At 45.1% G+C, this 17462-nt stretch overlaps 1 protein-coding gene across 1 annotated transcript; it reads left to right on the top strand.

Annotated features, from left to right (window-relative positions):
- Positions 1–3768: 3768 nt before the first annotated feature.
- LOC123086145 (uncharacterized) lies at positions 3769–15776 on the top strand. The gene is made up of 3 exons (XM_044507857.1): positions 3769–4640; positions 13587–13882; positions 15261–15776. Exons 1-3 carry the CDS (start codon positions 3862–3864, stop codon positions 15602–15604), a joined length of 1419 nt encoding a protein of 472 aa, XP_044363792.1. The 5' UTR covers positions 3769–3861; the 3' UTR covers positions 15605–15776.
- Positions 15777–17462: the final 1686 nt, after the last annotated feature.

Below are 17462 nucleotides of genomic sequence, written 5' to 3'. Positions count from 1 at the left end.
CCCCTGCCTTCCTTCTCCTTTTCCCTTCCTCTTTTCCTATTCCATATGGGAGGTGGAATCCGAGTCCTAGTAGGACTCCACACTTGGCGCGCCCCCTCCTAGGGCCGGCCTCCTCCTCCCTTGCTCCTTTATATACGGGTGCAGGGGGGCACCCCAAAGACACAACAATTGATTATTGATCTCTTAGCCGTGTGCGGTGCCCCCTTCCACCATAATCCTCGATAATATTGTAGCGGTGATTAGGCGAAGCCCTGCGAGAGTAGAACATCAAGATCGTCACCACGCCGTCGTGCTGACGGAACTCTTCTCCGACATTCTGCTGGATCGGAGTCCGGGGATCGTCATCGTGCTGAACGTGTGCTAGAGCTCAAAGGTGCCGTAGTTTCGGTGCTTGATCGGTCGGGCCGTGAAGACGTACGACTACATCAACCGCGTTGTGCTAACGCTTCCGCTTTCGGTCTACGAGGGTACGTAGACAACACTCTCCTCTCTCGTTGCTATGCATCACCATGATCTTGCATCTGCGTAGGAAAATTTTGAAATTACTACGTTCCCCAACAGTTATGTTCCTTGATTTTGCGTTTCTAACACGGTCGGGGTTTATGGGCCCCTCTTGATAGTTCATTTTGAATACAACTCTTCCAGCAAGGCCCAACATTGGTTTTACCATTTGGCTAGTAACAACTAAAACTTGCATAAGGACTTCCCGGGCCCTGAGGATAATTAATTAACACCACCGGTCCAGTGCTCCTCATGAGTGTTGGTCCAAATTAGAGCCACTTGCGACGCCACCTGGGGTAACTCGGGTTTTTGGCTGTCGTACGTAGTGTTCATCCAATCGTGGCCTGAGATGAGATACGCGCGGCTACTATCAAGGTGTCGGCACGTCAGGAGGTCTTGCTGGATTTGTTTTACCATTGTCGAAATGTCTTGCGAACCGGGATTCCGAGCTTGATTGGGTTGTTCCGGAAGGAGGATTTTCCTCCGTTTATCGTGAGAGTTTGTGATGGACTAAATTGGGACACCCCTGCGGGGTTTAATCTTTCCAGATGCCGTGCCCGCGGTTATGTGGCAGATGGAAATTTTTAATATCCGGTTGTAGAGAACTTGACACCAGATTCGAAATAAAATACACCAACCGCGTGCGTAACCGTGACTGTCTCTTTTCGAGTGAGTTCGAGAAGAGAACACAATGGGGTTATGTTTGACTCGTAAGTAGTTCAACATCACTTCTTGATCATTACTATTTTGCGACCGTTATGCATAGCTTCTCATCTTACTCTTGTACTCGTAAGTTAGTCACCATACAATGCTTAGTGTTTCCTGCAACCTGAACACTTATCTAATTCATACCCATTAAGCTTTGCTAGACTTGATACCCGTGGTAATGGGATTGTTGAGTCCTCGTGGCTCACAGATTACTACAACAACAGGTGCAGGTACAGGTAATGCGATCATCTGACACGAGAATGATGCATGCTTGTTTTGGAATTCTTATTATGCTTCTTCTTCGATCAAGGGATAGGTTCCAGGCCCGGAGCCTGGGATTAGCAGGGTGGATGTCATTTTCTTTTTCGTTTGATTTCATCCGTAGTCGGATCCTGCTCTTCTGTATGATGATTGATATGTATTGATGAACTGTTGTATTCATGTTGTAGCTTGTGGCGAGTGTAAACCTTTATCTTGTATTATCATCTATTCAGTACATGGTATGTTGTAATGATATCCACCTTACTATGCGCTCGAAATGCGGTTGTGCCCCAATCATGAGTTCATCACGTGATTGAGATAGAATCACATATTGGGCGCTACACTGCCACTATTGTATTTCAGGTGCTTCTTCTATAACTTGGTATTAGTTTGCAGAGGGAGTATATTTTGCTGTCCCTTCTCATTTCCCGGCAAACCTCTTACTGTGTACATTTCAAATCGCTGGAAGTTGTCTTATACTATTTTTAAAGGTTTTATCCAAACTACTAGCTGTCTGACTTGCTTTTTCGGAACAAAGTGTTCCAAGGATTGCCTTTTTACATATGATTATGCTCCATATGGCTACCTATATACACATATGAAGGTTCTGTTTAGATTGTACTCAAATCACGTGGAGCTGTTAATTTTCCAATTGTGCCATCGCCATGTTTACTCCAGGAAAATGAAATGTGCAAACTTCTTTCTTGATTAGTTAAATACTTGCTTTGCCTTAAATACAATCCCCATCTATGTCCCAGGTTTTCTTTTTTAATGAATTTCATACTCCCTGGAATACGATAACACACTGTCCTAATGGACAAGTCCACCAGCACCATTCCATGGGATTTTAGAAAATATATGTGAAATTGTATACGTTTTCTAAATATTTATCTTTTCTTATCCATGCTCCCTCTAGACAAATAGTAGGATCAAAAGATATGAATATTCACTTATGTTCAAATCTAAATGAAGTGTGTTTCACGCTTCTATTTCTGCAATATGTTTAAGAGTATATGATTTAGTATTCCTACTTTCTTAGTTATAATATATTGTGTACTTCGTTCTTAGCCTTGCTTTTGGAAACAATATGCGAGCTATAATTACCATAAAGTTCAAAAATGCTAATTTGAAATTGAACAAGCAACAATCCAGTTACACTGCTTTCTTTCCCTTAAACTTGCTAACGATACGGGCGAATACCCACTACAAATTTATCATTGAATGAAAAACTAAATATGACGATTAGAAAATTGTCGGTCAAGAGGCATGAATAGGAGATGAAAAGGAAATGAAAAGCTAAAACTTTTTGTGAAATTTGTATACATAGGGATCTAAATTCTTAATGTGCGTGCTTGCTCAACAAAGCTTACTAAAAATACACATATTTTCAGCATAGCATGGTTTTCAATGCAACTGTGATGCCAAATTTAAATGTATGTGTATATCTCATTGTAAACAACAAGCCACCATTTTTTATTAAAGGACTAAAATTTGTTACCATATTTGCTTGCCCACAACTAAATCAACCAAATAATGATTTTGGAGAGAAGACAACTCCTCTTTAATGGCAAGTGCGATTATTGATGATTGCTATTTCATGCTGACAGATTTTAATCATGTAATTTATAATCATTATAATAGAGAGAGTAATAAAGTAGCTCTGATCATTATAATAGAGAGAAATAAAATAGTTCATGAATTTGTTAGGATAATCAAGTTTTCTCCTCCTTTTATCTGGATGGATTCATCACCAAATATACTACTTGTAAACGATGCCTCTATTTTGCTAAGTGAATAAAGGAGGAGAAGTTTTGTCAAAAAAGAAAAACTAATAATGATTTTCCTTTCCATGTGTACATGAATTTAACGGGTCTTTGCATTATTTGGGACAACGGGTCATTTTTTTTGAGCATCAGTATGAATCCTGATGAGTTGAGAATATCACTGTCCACCTAAGGGCATGTACAATGGTGCTATCTTAAGAGTGCCACGTAGGATAAATGATGATGTGGAGGAGAGAGAACTCATAAGAAAAGGCTTGTCTTCTCTTATTTAAGAGAAGACAAGAGATGATCTCTTAGCACAATATGTCTCACCACATTTTTAGGAATGACTAGTTATTGAAGATAAGGCTAAGAGATGACCCATTGTAAACTTTTTTTTGTCATATCTAAATTACATGCAAGACTTAAGATAAGACTACCTTATCAACCATTGTACATGCCCTAACCAATGGTTGATTCGCTCTGAGCACCGGGTCGTTAGTTTGTTAAACTTTCGGAAAAGAAAAGAGATTCGGTTTCCTCCTCTCTGTCCGATCCCCACTTTCTCCTGCAAATCCAATCCAATCCCATCCCGGCCGATACCCTAGCCAGAACAAAATCCTCCGCCATGAAAGCCGCCGCCAAGCCCAATCCTCCTCCGCTGCCATCGGCGGCGACTTCGACGCAGCCGTCGACCAAGGCGGCATCGTCCTCCTCCTCCTCCGCCGCCGATCCCAACCCCAAGCGCATCCTCCCCACCGCGGCCGACGCCGCGCACTCAACCCCCTCGCACCCTAATCCAAATCCCAACGGCGCGCCCAACCCACCCCCGCTCCTCCCGTCCCCGCACGTCGCCCACCTACAGCCCCTGCCCCCGCCGCGCCCGCTGCTCACCGTCGCGGCGGTGGAGGCCGCCATGGCATCCATTCCACCCCCGCCGCAGTATGGTCTCGAGTGCCTCGACCGCCGCACCGTCGCGCTCTCCGACGGCACGGTTCGCACCTACTTTGCGTTGCCCCTAGAGCCTCCACCGCAACTCCGCCAGCCGCCGATATTCCCTGCGCCCCACTTAGGCCCGCCCGGCCCGGGGCCTGGCCTTAACAGGTGGATTCCGCCACTGATGCACGCCGTACCTCCTCCCTGGCCGCCCCAGAAGCGCAAGCGGGAGGGTCAGAGCAATGGTGGCCCCCCCGTTGAGTCCTCGGGCCGCCAACACCAACAACATCAGAAACCAGAGGAGAGGCGTACTGCAAAGCAGGTCAAGGTCGAGACGTCAGAGCTGGATGCGAAAACACTCGAGAGCTCCTTTCTTAAGATGGTGAGGGTGATCAACGAAAACACGGAGGTGAAGAAGAATTACCGGGCCAATGGACAGATTTCCCAGCTGAGATGCGTTGTCTGTAATAGGTTTGTTCTTCAATGCAAAATCTTTGCCTGTTGATTTATTTTGCACATACTCTACCAACTGAGCATAATTAGCAGTTTAGTATAGATCAAATTTCTGCAAGCGATTGCAGTGGATACAGCTTTATTTGTTAGTATTTTGCTACCGCTAGTTCTAGGATATCTGTAGCTATCAATGCAATTTGTTCATTTTTTTTCGCGGGTGAATGCAATTTGTTCTTTAGCTGACAGAGGAAATCTTCTGATTGATGCCTCATGTTCTCTATTAACCCAGAACTGTTCTAGAAGGCAATCCTGTAGCATTAAAAAAGGCCTAGGTGCTAGGCGTCACCCTCCTCTGTATCCCTGAGTTGTCGTGATGTGCCACTCCAGCTTGCATCTTATCGAGCATTGGTAGTTCTATAGTTGTCTAACATTCCTTGTATGAAACTGTTTTAGTTTAGCGTTAGTGTTAGCTATCCACAGCTCAAAACAGTTCTGTTTATTTATGTTTTTGGAGCTATAAAGCATGAAGCTCCACCAAATAGTTTATGCAGGGCATGCCTCTGGGTAAATTAGACATCATGGCTAAATCTGAGAATAGTTTTGGATTAACCGGGTGTATCGGTTTGGTTTCTGCTGACGGGTTTGTTTGGTTCAGGTGTTAATAGGTTGACTCTGAAAGAGTTTGGTTCAGTTTGGTTTCTTATAGCAAATGGTTGGGTATGGTCAGTTATAGGCCTGAATAGGTCCAGCTCCAAAAAGTTTAGACCCGTAGTTCATGCCCGGTTGTTGACGTTGGTTCCGTTCGTAATTCTCTAGCCCATTCTTCTCAGCCCATCGGACTTCAATGGCTGCAGCTCGCCTTTGCGCATCGGCGCCGGAGTAGCTCCCTGGCCCCACCTTCGCAGGTATCGCGCACAGCTTGCCGGACTGACCTCCCGGCCACTGCCGTCGAGCGTCGCTCACGTGCGGCTCTCTGGACCTGCCTCTGCGGCCGCTGCCGTCGAGCGCCGTCGTGCGCAGCTCTCTGGACCTGCCTCTGTGGCCGCCACGCGCGGCTTGCCGGACTGGCCTCCACGTCAAGCGCCGCTCACGTGTGGCTCCTCGACCCCGCCTCGGCAGTCACTGTCGTCGCCCCGCTCGTCAGACTGGCCTCCGCAGCCGCCCGCCGCCCAGATCAGCATTCGTCGTCTCTCCGCAGGCCCTCACCACAGCCGGCAGCCCAAACTCCTGAAACCACCTCGCAAACTCCAGAGCCGGAGTCCACTTCCCCCATGTAGGCAGCAAGAACGGCGTTCGCGAAGACGCCATTCCTGATGGAGCTTTCGTCGAACAGCCTGCATGCATCCAGGAACCGGCCAGACCCGCCGTAGGACACGACGAGCACGCAGGGCACAAAGACGCTGCCGAGCCACCCGGACCTCGCGGCGAGCAGGTGTAGGGGACCCGGTACGAGTCGAGCGGGCCACGTTGGGCGAGCGATCAGGGAGTTGAAGCAGAGGCTGGGTCTGCCATAGGACGATGGTTATTCTTACTACTCGAATGGTTTTCAAACCATTTCAGGAACTGGCTTCAACCACGGGTAAGCACTCAGTTTTAGTTCGATTTGGGTGGAAAGTCAAGTTGATTTGGTTTTGGTTGGGCTGACATAAATATACACCGAGTTTAATTTGGTTTGGGTTGCCACGTTTATTCGAGCAGGTTTGGTTGAGGTATGGTTTAGTTCTCAAACTTTTCTCGGATTTAATCATGGCAAGGGCCATTTTGCCATTTGGCGATTTGCTTACTTTGCGGATACATGACTTGCTATCATATTTTTTCTCCTCCATGAGTTACATTATGAGTTGACTTCTTATGTAGAAAAGTTAATCGCTGTTGCGGTAGCATCGAGTTCGTCGTCGTCTATTGTTTCGTACAATATTGTTTATGAATGTAGTCCCACTAGTTGGTACCTCATATACTTTTGATAATATCTAGTGCTATAGATAGTAGATACCCATCTATGCAGAGGTCCATATGAATGAAGAAACAAGGAACCTTGGTCACTCTTGGTTAACTTTCGTGGTTCCTAGAACTTGGCCTGAAACTTTGACCAAGTAGTTTATGCTGCCCACGTTTCCCCACTCTTAAATTTTTGGCAACAATTTGTTCATCATTTTTTTCTTTATATTTGAAAACAAAAGGCTTATCCTTAATTTTCTCTCACACGAGTTTGTTTGCAATGTTTAGTTTTCTACTTGTGGAAACAAATTTGTTACACGTCTTTGTGGTTCTTTATTCAGGTCTGGGCTCATGTGCCTACGTTTTTTATTTTCTAACGTTGTTATGGTTGTCTGAATTTTGATGTCGAGTTGCAGTAGCAAGCAAAACTATTTTCCTAAAAGGGCAGAATCCCCGTTTTTTGTTTAAGCACTCGTTCTGTTTTCTCTTGTTCTTTACATTTCCCAACCTATGTTGTTCTTGAAATTTTAGCAACCTTTTGGCTCATACAAAATTGACCAGTTATATAGTTATATACATGTCCTATAAGCCAGTTATATGCTTGATTTTTTAAGACAATTTCATGCAATTTCCTTTTAAAGATGCCCGTATGGATATAATTTGATTACAGGGACTATATAGGTTTGCATGTGTTGAAGTGGAAAGAATAGCAACTGATGTTATTAGGAGGCCAAAGCCAACATATATATGTGTACAAGGGGATACCAAAAGACTAGAATACAAAAGGCCAAAAGACATCGTTAATATAACTCTAACCCCCCCCCCTCAAACTCATTGTGGATCCACAACACTGAGTTTGGAGAGGTGAAATCCATGTTGCGCTCTAGTCTGGGCCTTTGTGAAAAAGTCTGCTAGCTGTAACTCAGAAGGCACATATTGAAGAGCAATAACATGATCCTGCACAGTAGCTCGCACATAAGAAGCATCAACACCAATATGCTTGGTGAGCTCATGCTTCACGGGATCCCGCGCAATACTGATAGCATCTGTATTGTCTGACAAGAGGATGGTAGGTGTAGTAACAGAAACACCAAAATCCTCCAGTAACCATTGTAACCAAGTCACCTTTGCCGTCGTAAGAGCCATAGCTTGTAACTCAGCCTCTGCGCTCGAACGGGAAATTGCAGTATGTGTCTTCGTCTTCCAGGCAATGAGAGAACCACCCAGAAAAACACAGTAAGCAGAAAGTGAACGGCGATCCGTAGGATCACTAGCCCACATAGCACCCGAATAGGCATGGAGCTGTAACAAGCTAGAATGGGAGAAAAAGAGACGATGAGAGATAGTGCCACGAAGATATCGTAAAACACAAAGAAGGTGACTATAGTGAACTGAAGTAGGAGCAGAAACAAACTGACTTAGAATATGAACAGGATAAGAGATATCTGGACGAGTGACGGACAAATAGACAAGACTCCCAACAAGATGAGATAACGCGTCGGATCAGACAAGGGCTCACCATCAGAAGCGCGAAGATGAACATTGAGCTCCATAGGAGTCTCAATAGTGCGCTCATCACTAAGAGCCGCACGAGCAAGAAGATCCTGGATATACTTTTCCTGGGAAATAAAAAAGCCATCAAAGGTGGAGGAAACCTCAATCTCAAGAAAGTAATGAAGAGGACCAAGATCAGACATAAGGAACGTCTCATTAAGACGGGCCTTGACAAAGGCAATGTACTCAGAATCGTCGCCAGTGATGATCATGTCATCAACATATAGAAGAAGAAGAGTGCGGCCACGAGCAGAAATGTGGACAAATAACGTTGGATCATGATTACTGGGAGAAAAACCAGCTGCGGTGATCACAAAGGCAAAATGCTCAAACCAAGCACGAGAGGCTTGCTTAAGGCTATAGAGAGAGTGACGAAGACGACACACCATTCCATCAAGAACTGAATACCCAGGTGGTGGCTGCATATAAACCTCCTCACGCAACTCACCATTAAGAAAGGCATTCTTAACATCAAGCTGAGACGCAGACCAGTGGCGAACAGAGGCCACGGCGAGAAGCGTGCAGACAGTGGTCATATGGGCCACAGGAGCAAATGTCTCGTTGTAATCACGACCATGCTCCTGTTGAAAGCCACGAGCCACAAGACGAGCTTTATAATGCTCAAGAGAACCATTAGAGCGGGTCTTAATCTTATAGACCCACTTGCAAGTGATGGGACGAACGCGAGGAGGAAGAGAAACCAGATCCCACGTGCGGTTGCGCTCAAGTGTGGCAATCTCCTCTGCCATCGCAAACTGCCATTCAGGATGAACAACAACATCACGATAAGAGGTAGGCTCAAGTACAATCGAAAGACCATATTGACTAGGAGAATAGCGATCAGGAGGAGGGCAACGTCGAGCCCGAAGACCATAAGTCGGCTGGGAAGATGAAGATGGCGCACCCGAAGTAGATGGCACATCAGTAGAATCATCCACAACACGTGGACGATGGGTATAATGAAAACGGAAGGTGGGACGATAAGGAACCACATGAGGTGATGGAGATGGGGAAGACATCGCTGATGAAGGTGGAGAGTCATGCGGCAAGGGAGGAGACGAAAGTGTAGGAGGTGGCGGTGGATCTGCAGTAGTGGGATGAGGAGGAGTAGGAATACGAGGCACAGAGGGACGTGTATCAGGAAACGTGAGAAAAGAGATCCTCATCTGAAATGGCCGAGGAGGATGGTCGTGGGTAGAATAGACGAGACTCATCAAAAGTCACATCCCGAGAAATACGCATCCGACGATCGACTGGATCGCAACACCGGTACTCCTTATGCTCATCACTATAGCCTAGAAAAACACACTTAACAGACTGAGCGGTTAGTTTGGTGCGTTCTCGGGGCGCAAGGAGAACATAGCAAACACAACGAACAACCGAAGCGCCGAATAATCAGGAGGACGATCAAAAAGACGCTCTAGAGGAATATGACCCTGCAGAGCATATGATGGTTGAATGTTTATGAGATATGTGGCCGTGGAGACAGCCTCAGCCCAAAAATGAGGTGGAAGAGAGGCGGCAGTCATCATTGCACGAGCTGTCTCAAGAAGGTGACGATGTTTGCGCTCAGCCACACCATTCTGAGCGTGAGCACCAGGACATGAGAACTGAGCAATAGTACCTTGCTCGGCAAGAAAACCAAGCAACATTTTGCAGATAAATTCGCCCGCAGAATCAGCACGAAATACACAAATAGGTGTAGAGAACTGAGTGTGGATCATGGCAGCAAAACGCTTATAAATAGAGAGAACCTCACTACGAGAAGACATAAAGTAAAGCCAAGTGTAGCAAGAGAAAACATCTACAAAAATAATATAGTATTGATGACCCCCTTTGGAAGTGAAGGGAGCCGGACCCCATACACCGGAATGTACTAAATCAAAAGGGCGTTGAGACACCGACTCACTAGTAGGATAAGGTAACTGGACCTGTTTACCAAGCCTACAACCTTGACACTGTAAGGAGACATCTCCTGAGACAGGTCCCAAAAGACCACGACGAACTAAAGATGATAGTCGAGAACCACAAGGGTGACCAAGTCGATGATGCCACTGCTGGAAGGAGCTGTAGTTGAAGCGACGAAGGCAGATGAATTGGCAAGTGTGGTAGCAGCAGAAGGCACATGAAGCCAGTCTAACTCCCAAAGGCCCTGAGAATCATGGCGGCGAGGGCCAGCCCCAACCAGGGCCTTCGTGTGATGATCCTGGATAGTGCAAGAATCAACATCAAGGTTGACACGACAACCAGAATCAGTAAGCTGACTCGCGGAAAAAAGGTTCATGGCAAGACAAGGAACATGAGAAACATCTGGAACATAAAATGAAGAAGTGGAAAGAGTGCCTCGACTAGTAACAGGAAGAGGAGTACCATCGGGAGTATGAACATTAATAGGGAAATCGAGAGATCTAAGAGAGGACAAGACAGAAGAATCAGAAGACATATGAAATGAAGCTCCAGAATCCAGAACCCATGGGGATGTACCTGACTGTGTTGACAGTGGTCGCCCAGCACTAGAAGCACCAGTCACAGAGCCTGCAGTACCTGTCGAAGAACCTGAAGCAACAAGTAGACGCTTAAGCTTCACAGTATCCTGCTTAGTAAAAGGGACCGTAGACGGCGTCGAGGAAGAAGCATGAGTCCCAGCAGACGAATTGCACTCCCTATTACGCATATCACACTTCTTCTTGAAGCAATCAGACTTGGGGTGACCATTCCTGTTGCAGTAGCCGCAATGAGTACGAGGACGAGAGCTGCCCTCACGAGAGCGACCCTCACTACCAGAAGGAGTGGGCAGTAGCGGCGGAGCACTGGGGCGAGAAACCACTGGTGGCGCGGCAGCTCGAGTAGTGAGCACAGAGGAAACCCGAAGCAAACCAGCACCACGGAGGCGAGTCTCCTCAGCATGCAGCTCAGAAAGCACCTCAGAAATAGAAACACGGCCACGAGCAAACAACTGAGCACGTCGAGGCTCAAACTCCCCACGGAGGCGCGACAAGAACTCATACACTCGCTGAAATTCCAAGTCTGACCTCACAGTCTGGCAACACGGGCAAGTTCCACAAACAGCGGTGCAGAGGGAGTCAAGCTGGCGCCAGATAGCAGACTCTGAGTGTAGAACTCATCAATAGTGGAGTCTCCCTGCTGAAGAGCATGCTCCTGACAAACCACAGACAAATAGAGAGCATCACCAGAGGGCTGATAGCGCTGGTGAAGATGAGCCCACATCTCAAAGATAGTGCTGAGGCCCATAAACTCAGAAGCAAACTAAGGTAGGACACTGGAAGTGAGGACAGCCGCTGCACGAGCATCATCATCACACTACCCAGTGTAAGCAGCCAAATCATCACGATAAATGGAAAGGGCATTCGAATAATCCAAGATCTGTTGGTCATAAGCAGCAGCCGCGTCATCAGTAGCAACCCTGACAACAACCCTATCAGCATCAGAAGCATCTGCGGCAAGAGCCGGTGCGGGTGGCGGTGGGGTAGGAGCCATAGGAGCAACTGGACGTGGAGGACAAGGTACCTCGCCGGAAAGAACACCCCAGAAATGAAGGCCACACATGTGAATGCGCATAAAACCAACGAACTCAGCATAGTTACCCCATCAAATATCAGCGGGCAACGCGGGATGGCGACATAGCCAGATGACGTCGACGACATGGTGCTCCTTTCTCCTCTCTCTTTTTTTAATAGGAGGATACCAAGTCAACCGAAGCATCAGGAAGTAGTCACAACAACAGATCGCACGCACCCCAGTCGAGCACCTCGATGGAGGAAGCGGGCAGAGCGATACGATGGGCGGCAGCCGAAGAGACGACTGAACCACAAATCGCAGACCATCGAAACCAAACTGGCATACATGAGAGAACTCGAGGCCAGAAGAATAACCAGCGGTGGCTGGCAGGCCAGGAGAAGCCGGCAGCGAGCGGCGGCTGGCGGACCAGGAGAAGCCGGCGGCGAGCGGCGGCTGGTGGACCAGGAGAAGCTGCCGGCGGCTCGTGCCTCCACCTCGAGGCGGTGGCCGGCTGAGGGTGTCCCGGGGCCGCGGATCAGGAGTGGCCGACAGAGAGAATCCCGGGACAGTGGGCCGGAAGGAGGCAACGGCCGGCGACGAAGATCCCTGGGCCGCTAGCGACGGCTGCCTGGAAGCAGACGCGGTCGACCTGGGCGACACAGAGACGACTGCAGCCGGCGGCCGATCTTGGAGTTGGAGGAGACGACGGGCCGGTAGGTGTGGAGGTCAAGCACCGAACGAAGCAGGGGATAGCCACCGCTCGATGGATGTGTGTAGAGGATAAAGATCAGGAAGGAAACCGATCTGGAGGTCGATCAGGGGGAGCAATCGATCAGCCACAGATCGAAAAAAATTAAGAAATCCAATTGCAGCATGAGTTGCAGCGTGCGGAAGGGACCTTAGACCAGGCTCGATACCATGTTGAAGTGGAAAGAATAGCAACTGATGTTATTAGGAGGCCAAAGCCAACATATATACGTGTACAAGGGGATACCAAAAGACTATAGAATACAAAAGGCCAAAAGGCATCGCTAATATAACTCTAACAGCATGCACTCCTAAATTGTTCATACAATAGAGCTTCATGCTGCTCATCCTGAGTTTATGCAGCCTATGCTTCTCCACTCTTAATCAATGTTCAAAAAAGCGGAAAGCGTAAGCGATGCGGAAGGACACAGCTTAGAGCAATGGGCGCTTCAGCGTTTTCAAAATTGGCTGTTTTTGAATTATATGCACAGGAAAATAGGAAACATGGCACATAGGTAATTGAAATAGCATCTAAAGTGCAGTTCACACCATAGCAAATACACATGAGGTTCACACAGCAAGCAAATTAACAACTAAAGTGCAGTTCAGTTGAAATAGACATTGTCTAATAGAGATCATGTTGCCAGAGTTTGGCCAGAATCTGAAGGAAATAGTTCCGAAACAGACCCTAATAATAAGATAAATGGCATATGCTATTAGTGCGTAAGCAGCCAAGCAGAAGTAGTTCAAAAACAGCCAAATTTTGGCCAAAATTTTAAAAAAGCGCTCAATCTACCCTTTAGGGCCAAAGCGAAGCATTTTGCCATCACCCAGCGCTTAAGCGTACTTAAGTGTCGCTTAAAAACGCTTTCTTGAACACTGCTCTGAATTTCGTGGCAATGATTTGTTTTTCCTTCTTTTTACTTATATTTGAAAACAAAAGACTTATCCAGTTGTCCTTCATTTTCTTTACATGAGTTTGTTTGCGATCTTTAATTTCCTTGTTTCAGCATTCTTTCTGTTTTCTTTTGTTTTTACATTTCTCAACCTGTATTGTTCTTGAAATGTCAGCAACTTTTTGGCCCACGAAATTGACTAATTATATACTTCTATGTATGTTTTATTAGACAGTTATATGCATGGTTTTTGAAGACAATGTCATGCGATTTATTTTTGAAGATGCCTGTATGCATAATTTGGTTACAGGGACTCGATGGACTTGCATGCACTCCTCAATCATTCATACAATACGAGGAATCCAGAGCTTCGTGCAGATCATCTTGGGTTGCACAAAGCTATATGTGTTCTTATGGGTTGGAACTACTCCATAGATCCTGTAAACAGAAAGGCTTACCAAACATTATCTACTGCTGATGCTGAAGCCAATCAAGGAGATCATATTTTATGGCCACCAACAATCATAGTTGAGAACACATACAAGTCAAATAACGACGGGCAAAAGGATGCCATGACTAATAAAGAGATGGATGGCAAGCTCAGAGGTACTCATCAAATACTTGCTCTGTCACTGTGACTTTGGCAGTTCAAATTGATTACTTTGTTAATGAGCAGATTGTGATGTTTAGCCTCTTCGTGTTTGTTTGAAGGAGTGTGACAAATCAATTGCTTGGACCAAAGCGAAAGCTTTATAAAACCATTTTCCTTGATAAGACTTAGCCCTGCCAGAAGATAATCTTCGAGGGTCACTTATAAAATTTTGAAAACTATACTGGCACGTTTTTTAAATGACCAATACAACTTTTCTCTTGGAAGGATTAATCACACCATTTGGTCTCTGGAAATTGCATTAGATGGTTTTCTCACCCCTTATGTTTTTCACCCTCCCTTGAGGAAATTTCCGTGAAGAGTAGGCTTGCTACCCTTATGCTTCAGCTGAAAATGTTTTTGGTCTACCTGACTTATTCGAGCTCCCTTGTCCATGTTTTATTACACCTTATGTCAGCTGGCTTATCATTTCTAATTTGCCCATGACATGGTTGACAGTATTTTGTCAGCTAAAAAGTTTATTTACTTTCCAACAATGTAGTCATTTGCCTGTCTTATATATTGGCTAATGCAGTGTGGTTTTAAAGAGTTGGATTGCATCTTAACGTTTCATGGTCTGTTACCCGTCAGTGTGACCTTGGAATTATTTGGATAGATAGGGGGTTTAGGCCTGCCCGATCCCTTGTGGTGGGAAGTTAAGTTGATGTAACATGAGTGCTCATTCAAGGGATTGGATTGTACCCTGTCTGTCAAAATAAGCCCTTAGTGTGGGTTTCCCTGTAGTTTTAATCTCAAATGTGCATATACCATATAGTGAGGTTGGTTCTAAAATATGTATATACAAAGTGTGTTAATATTGGCAAGTTATACTGCAGTTGTTACAACATGGAGCTTAGAATCTTATATAATTTTGGCCTGGCTAATAATATGGGGTGTGCCCTCTATCTATGCGTGCTCTTTGATGGAAGCAGGTTAAGTAACAGAGAGCGTCGGTTGGGTGGTAGAGAACTACAGCATCATTGATGTTTTCTTGCTTAAATGTCATTTAGTCAGGCAAACCCAGCCACGTCCACACTAATCCTGTTTTAGGGCGTTGTGCAGATTCTCCATGAGGGGGTTAAGCGAACACACAAATTGTTTGGTGGTCAAGTGAGCGTGACCAATAGAATAATAGATTGGGGGATTGAAGTGTAGTTTCTCCTAGTACAACTTTCAGTTAGTTGAGCCTTTTTCTCTGCTTCAAATATTGTGCATCTTAGCAGTTTGCTCATACCCAGTTAACATTCGATTCAATTGTCTCTGCTGCATTTAGTTTGTTTTAAAATTCATTACGAGTCCCAGGCACTAATCCATGAATATCTATTTGTTGTCCAGAAATGGGGTTCGCCGGCGTGAGTGTGAAGCCACTAGTGGGCAAGGATGGAGCCATGCTAGTGACATTCGCAAGCAACCTGGCTGGTCTGAAGGAAGCTGCGCGGCTTGCTGAGCTCTTGGAGACTGAAGGCCATGGACGAGCGCAGTGGGTCCACGCCCGGGGCCTCACCCCGTCTTTTGTTGGGGGCAGTAACCCCATGTTTGTCAAGGTGGATGAGACGGGCCAACCGACATGGGTCCTCTATGGCTATTTGGCCACGGCATGGGACTTGGACACGCTTGACGCGGAGTCGAGGCAAAATGTTGTAATAAAGAGCAGGAAAGAGTTCGATTTATCTGAGTAGGACCCACCCTGTTACAAGTGTGTATTTTATATAAGTTATAAAACGGACTAGTTTGTCGACAGCGACAGCCACATTTCACAAGTTTATCTGACTGATGCAGGGCTCATCCTTGTTAGTCATTTCATCGACTCATTGGTTTTAATGTGAAATCCTTTTTGATATGGTTGCTCAAGTGTTGCCTCCTTGACATGAACTAGTGGTTGGGGCGTGCTTCCTGAGCGTTCATGTGCGTACTTTGGTCCAGGTTAAGCAGACCAGGTTAATCTTTGATGACATTTATATACAGCCAAAGTGATTTGACTACAAATGAATATGCAAAGATTGACTACAGATGAATATGCAAATCTTTGCTGACTTTAACCTCCCGATTTGTTCCATAATTTATTATAAACCTGCTATTATGAGGATGACATGTGCTTCTTTGCCGTCATGTGCGCACCAGTCTTGTCAATACAAGTGCAATAGGAAAGTGTTGAGTCGTCAGGCATAGCAAGGTAATAGGTCTATATTAACAGATAGTGGCAGTCTTACAAGGTCGATGATATAGCACACCCTGCAAACCGACAATTACACTTCATGGAAACACAATTCAATCATGTTCATAGGTGTGTCCATGGAAAAAAAGATGGTCATGTTGAATACTAAATGACATGAGTTCATTCTGCACGAAATGAATACTAAATAAAATGAATTCTTAAGTGTGTCCAGAAAAGCATTTTCACATCTTTGACAATTCGAAATGAGTTCATTGTAGCCACTGGGGCGGGCCTGTTGGGCCTCTTCAAACTTCCCATATCCCAGGATTCAGGACCGTTGAGCTTTTTGGTTGTTGATATAATTATATACCTAAATAATTTACAGTGAACTAATGAATAAGTGGTGTACATATGTAATCTTGACATCACAACCTAATGAAAAAATAAATCAGTGCGATGATATATGAACCTGAAAAAAAAAGAACAAAAGGTCAGGACATACATGTATGTGTTAATACGTATACATCAAACTTTCACTGGTTAGATATATTATGAAGCAATTCATATCAACAAATGGACCTCCAAACCAAAAGAGGAACTTCTTCATGATGCGAGTGAATATACTTGACTATATCTACCAAAATCCAAATGGACGAGTTGGGTAAGAGCTCTGGTATAAAGTAGAAATCCATGATTTTGACTCCATTTTCCATATGCTATCTTTTGGACGAGTCTGGTTATATATACATGAATCAGGAAAACTTGTGTCTATATATGTATGTCAACTTTACATTAAACCAAACATGCCCCCTAGCAATTTCAGAACTCCTTTCTAACTACAAAGTTCATCTAGACATAACACAAAACGTTGAATACTTCACCATTGCCATTTGATGTAGATGATTGCAAACTAAGTGGGGAGTTGCAAACCAAACTATTGTGTTCATTTGATTTTGAAACCTGTTCGTAAATGTACATATCTTGAAAAAACAAAAAACAAATGCACTAATAAGAGTGGTACTTTGCTGGTGAAAAATAAACAGAAGACTACTCATGTGCATCATATCCCACAATTAATTTATGATGCTAGCGGAGCTGTAAGAAAACAGCTGGATATGCAGAGGGTACAAGCACAACATGGCTTGGACATGTCATGGCCTAATCTACCTTAGCTAGTAGCAATGGTGCTGCACGGTGTTAAGTGCAAACTTCTTCTGAATGGCCTTGCTTATTCAGTGTTTTTAATTATTGTGCAGACTTTAATCCTAATTTAACGGACCTCATCTGGCTCTCAAATGAAATGTACTACAGCTCAAAGAGCAGCAGCTTTCTTTGCTTCAGCCTTTCGCCCTAACAAATAAAGTGCCCATTCAATGTGCAGG

Source organism: Triticum aestivum, chromosome 4A (genome assembly GCF_018294505.1).
Source record: "Triticum aestivum cultivar Chinese Spring chromosome 4A, IWGSC CS RefSeq v2.1, whole genome shotgun sequence".
Taxonomy (NCBI): Eukaryota; Viridiplantae; Streptophyta; class Magnoliopsida; order Poales; family Poaceae; genus Triticum; species Triticum aestivum.
This window is presented reverse-complemented; position numbering and strand designations above follow the sequence as displayed.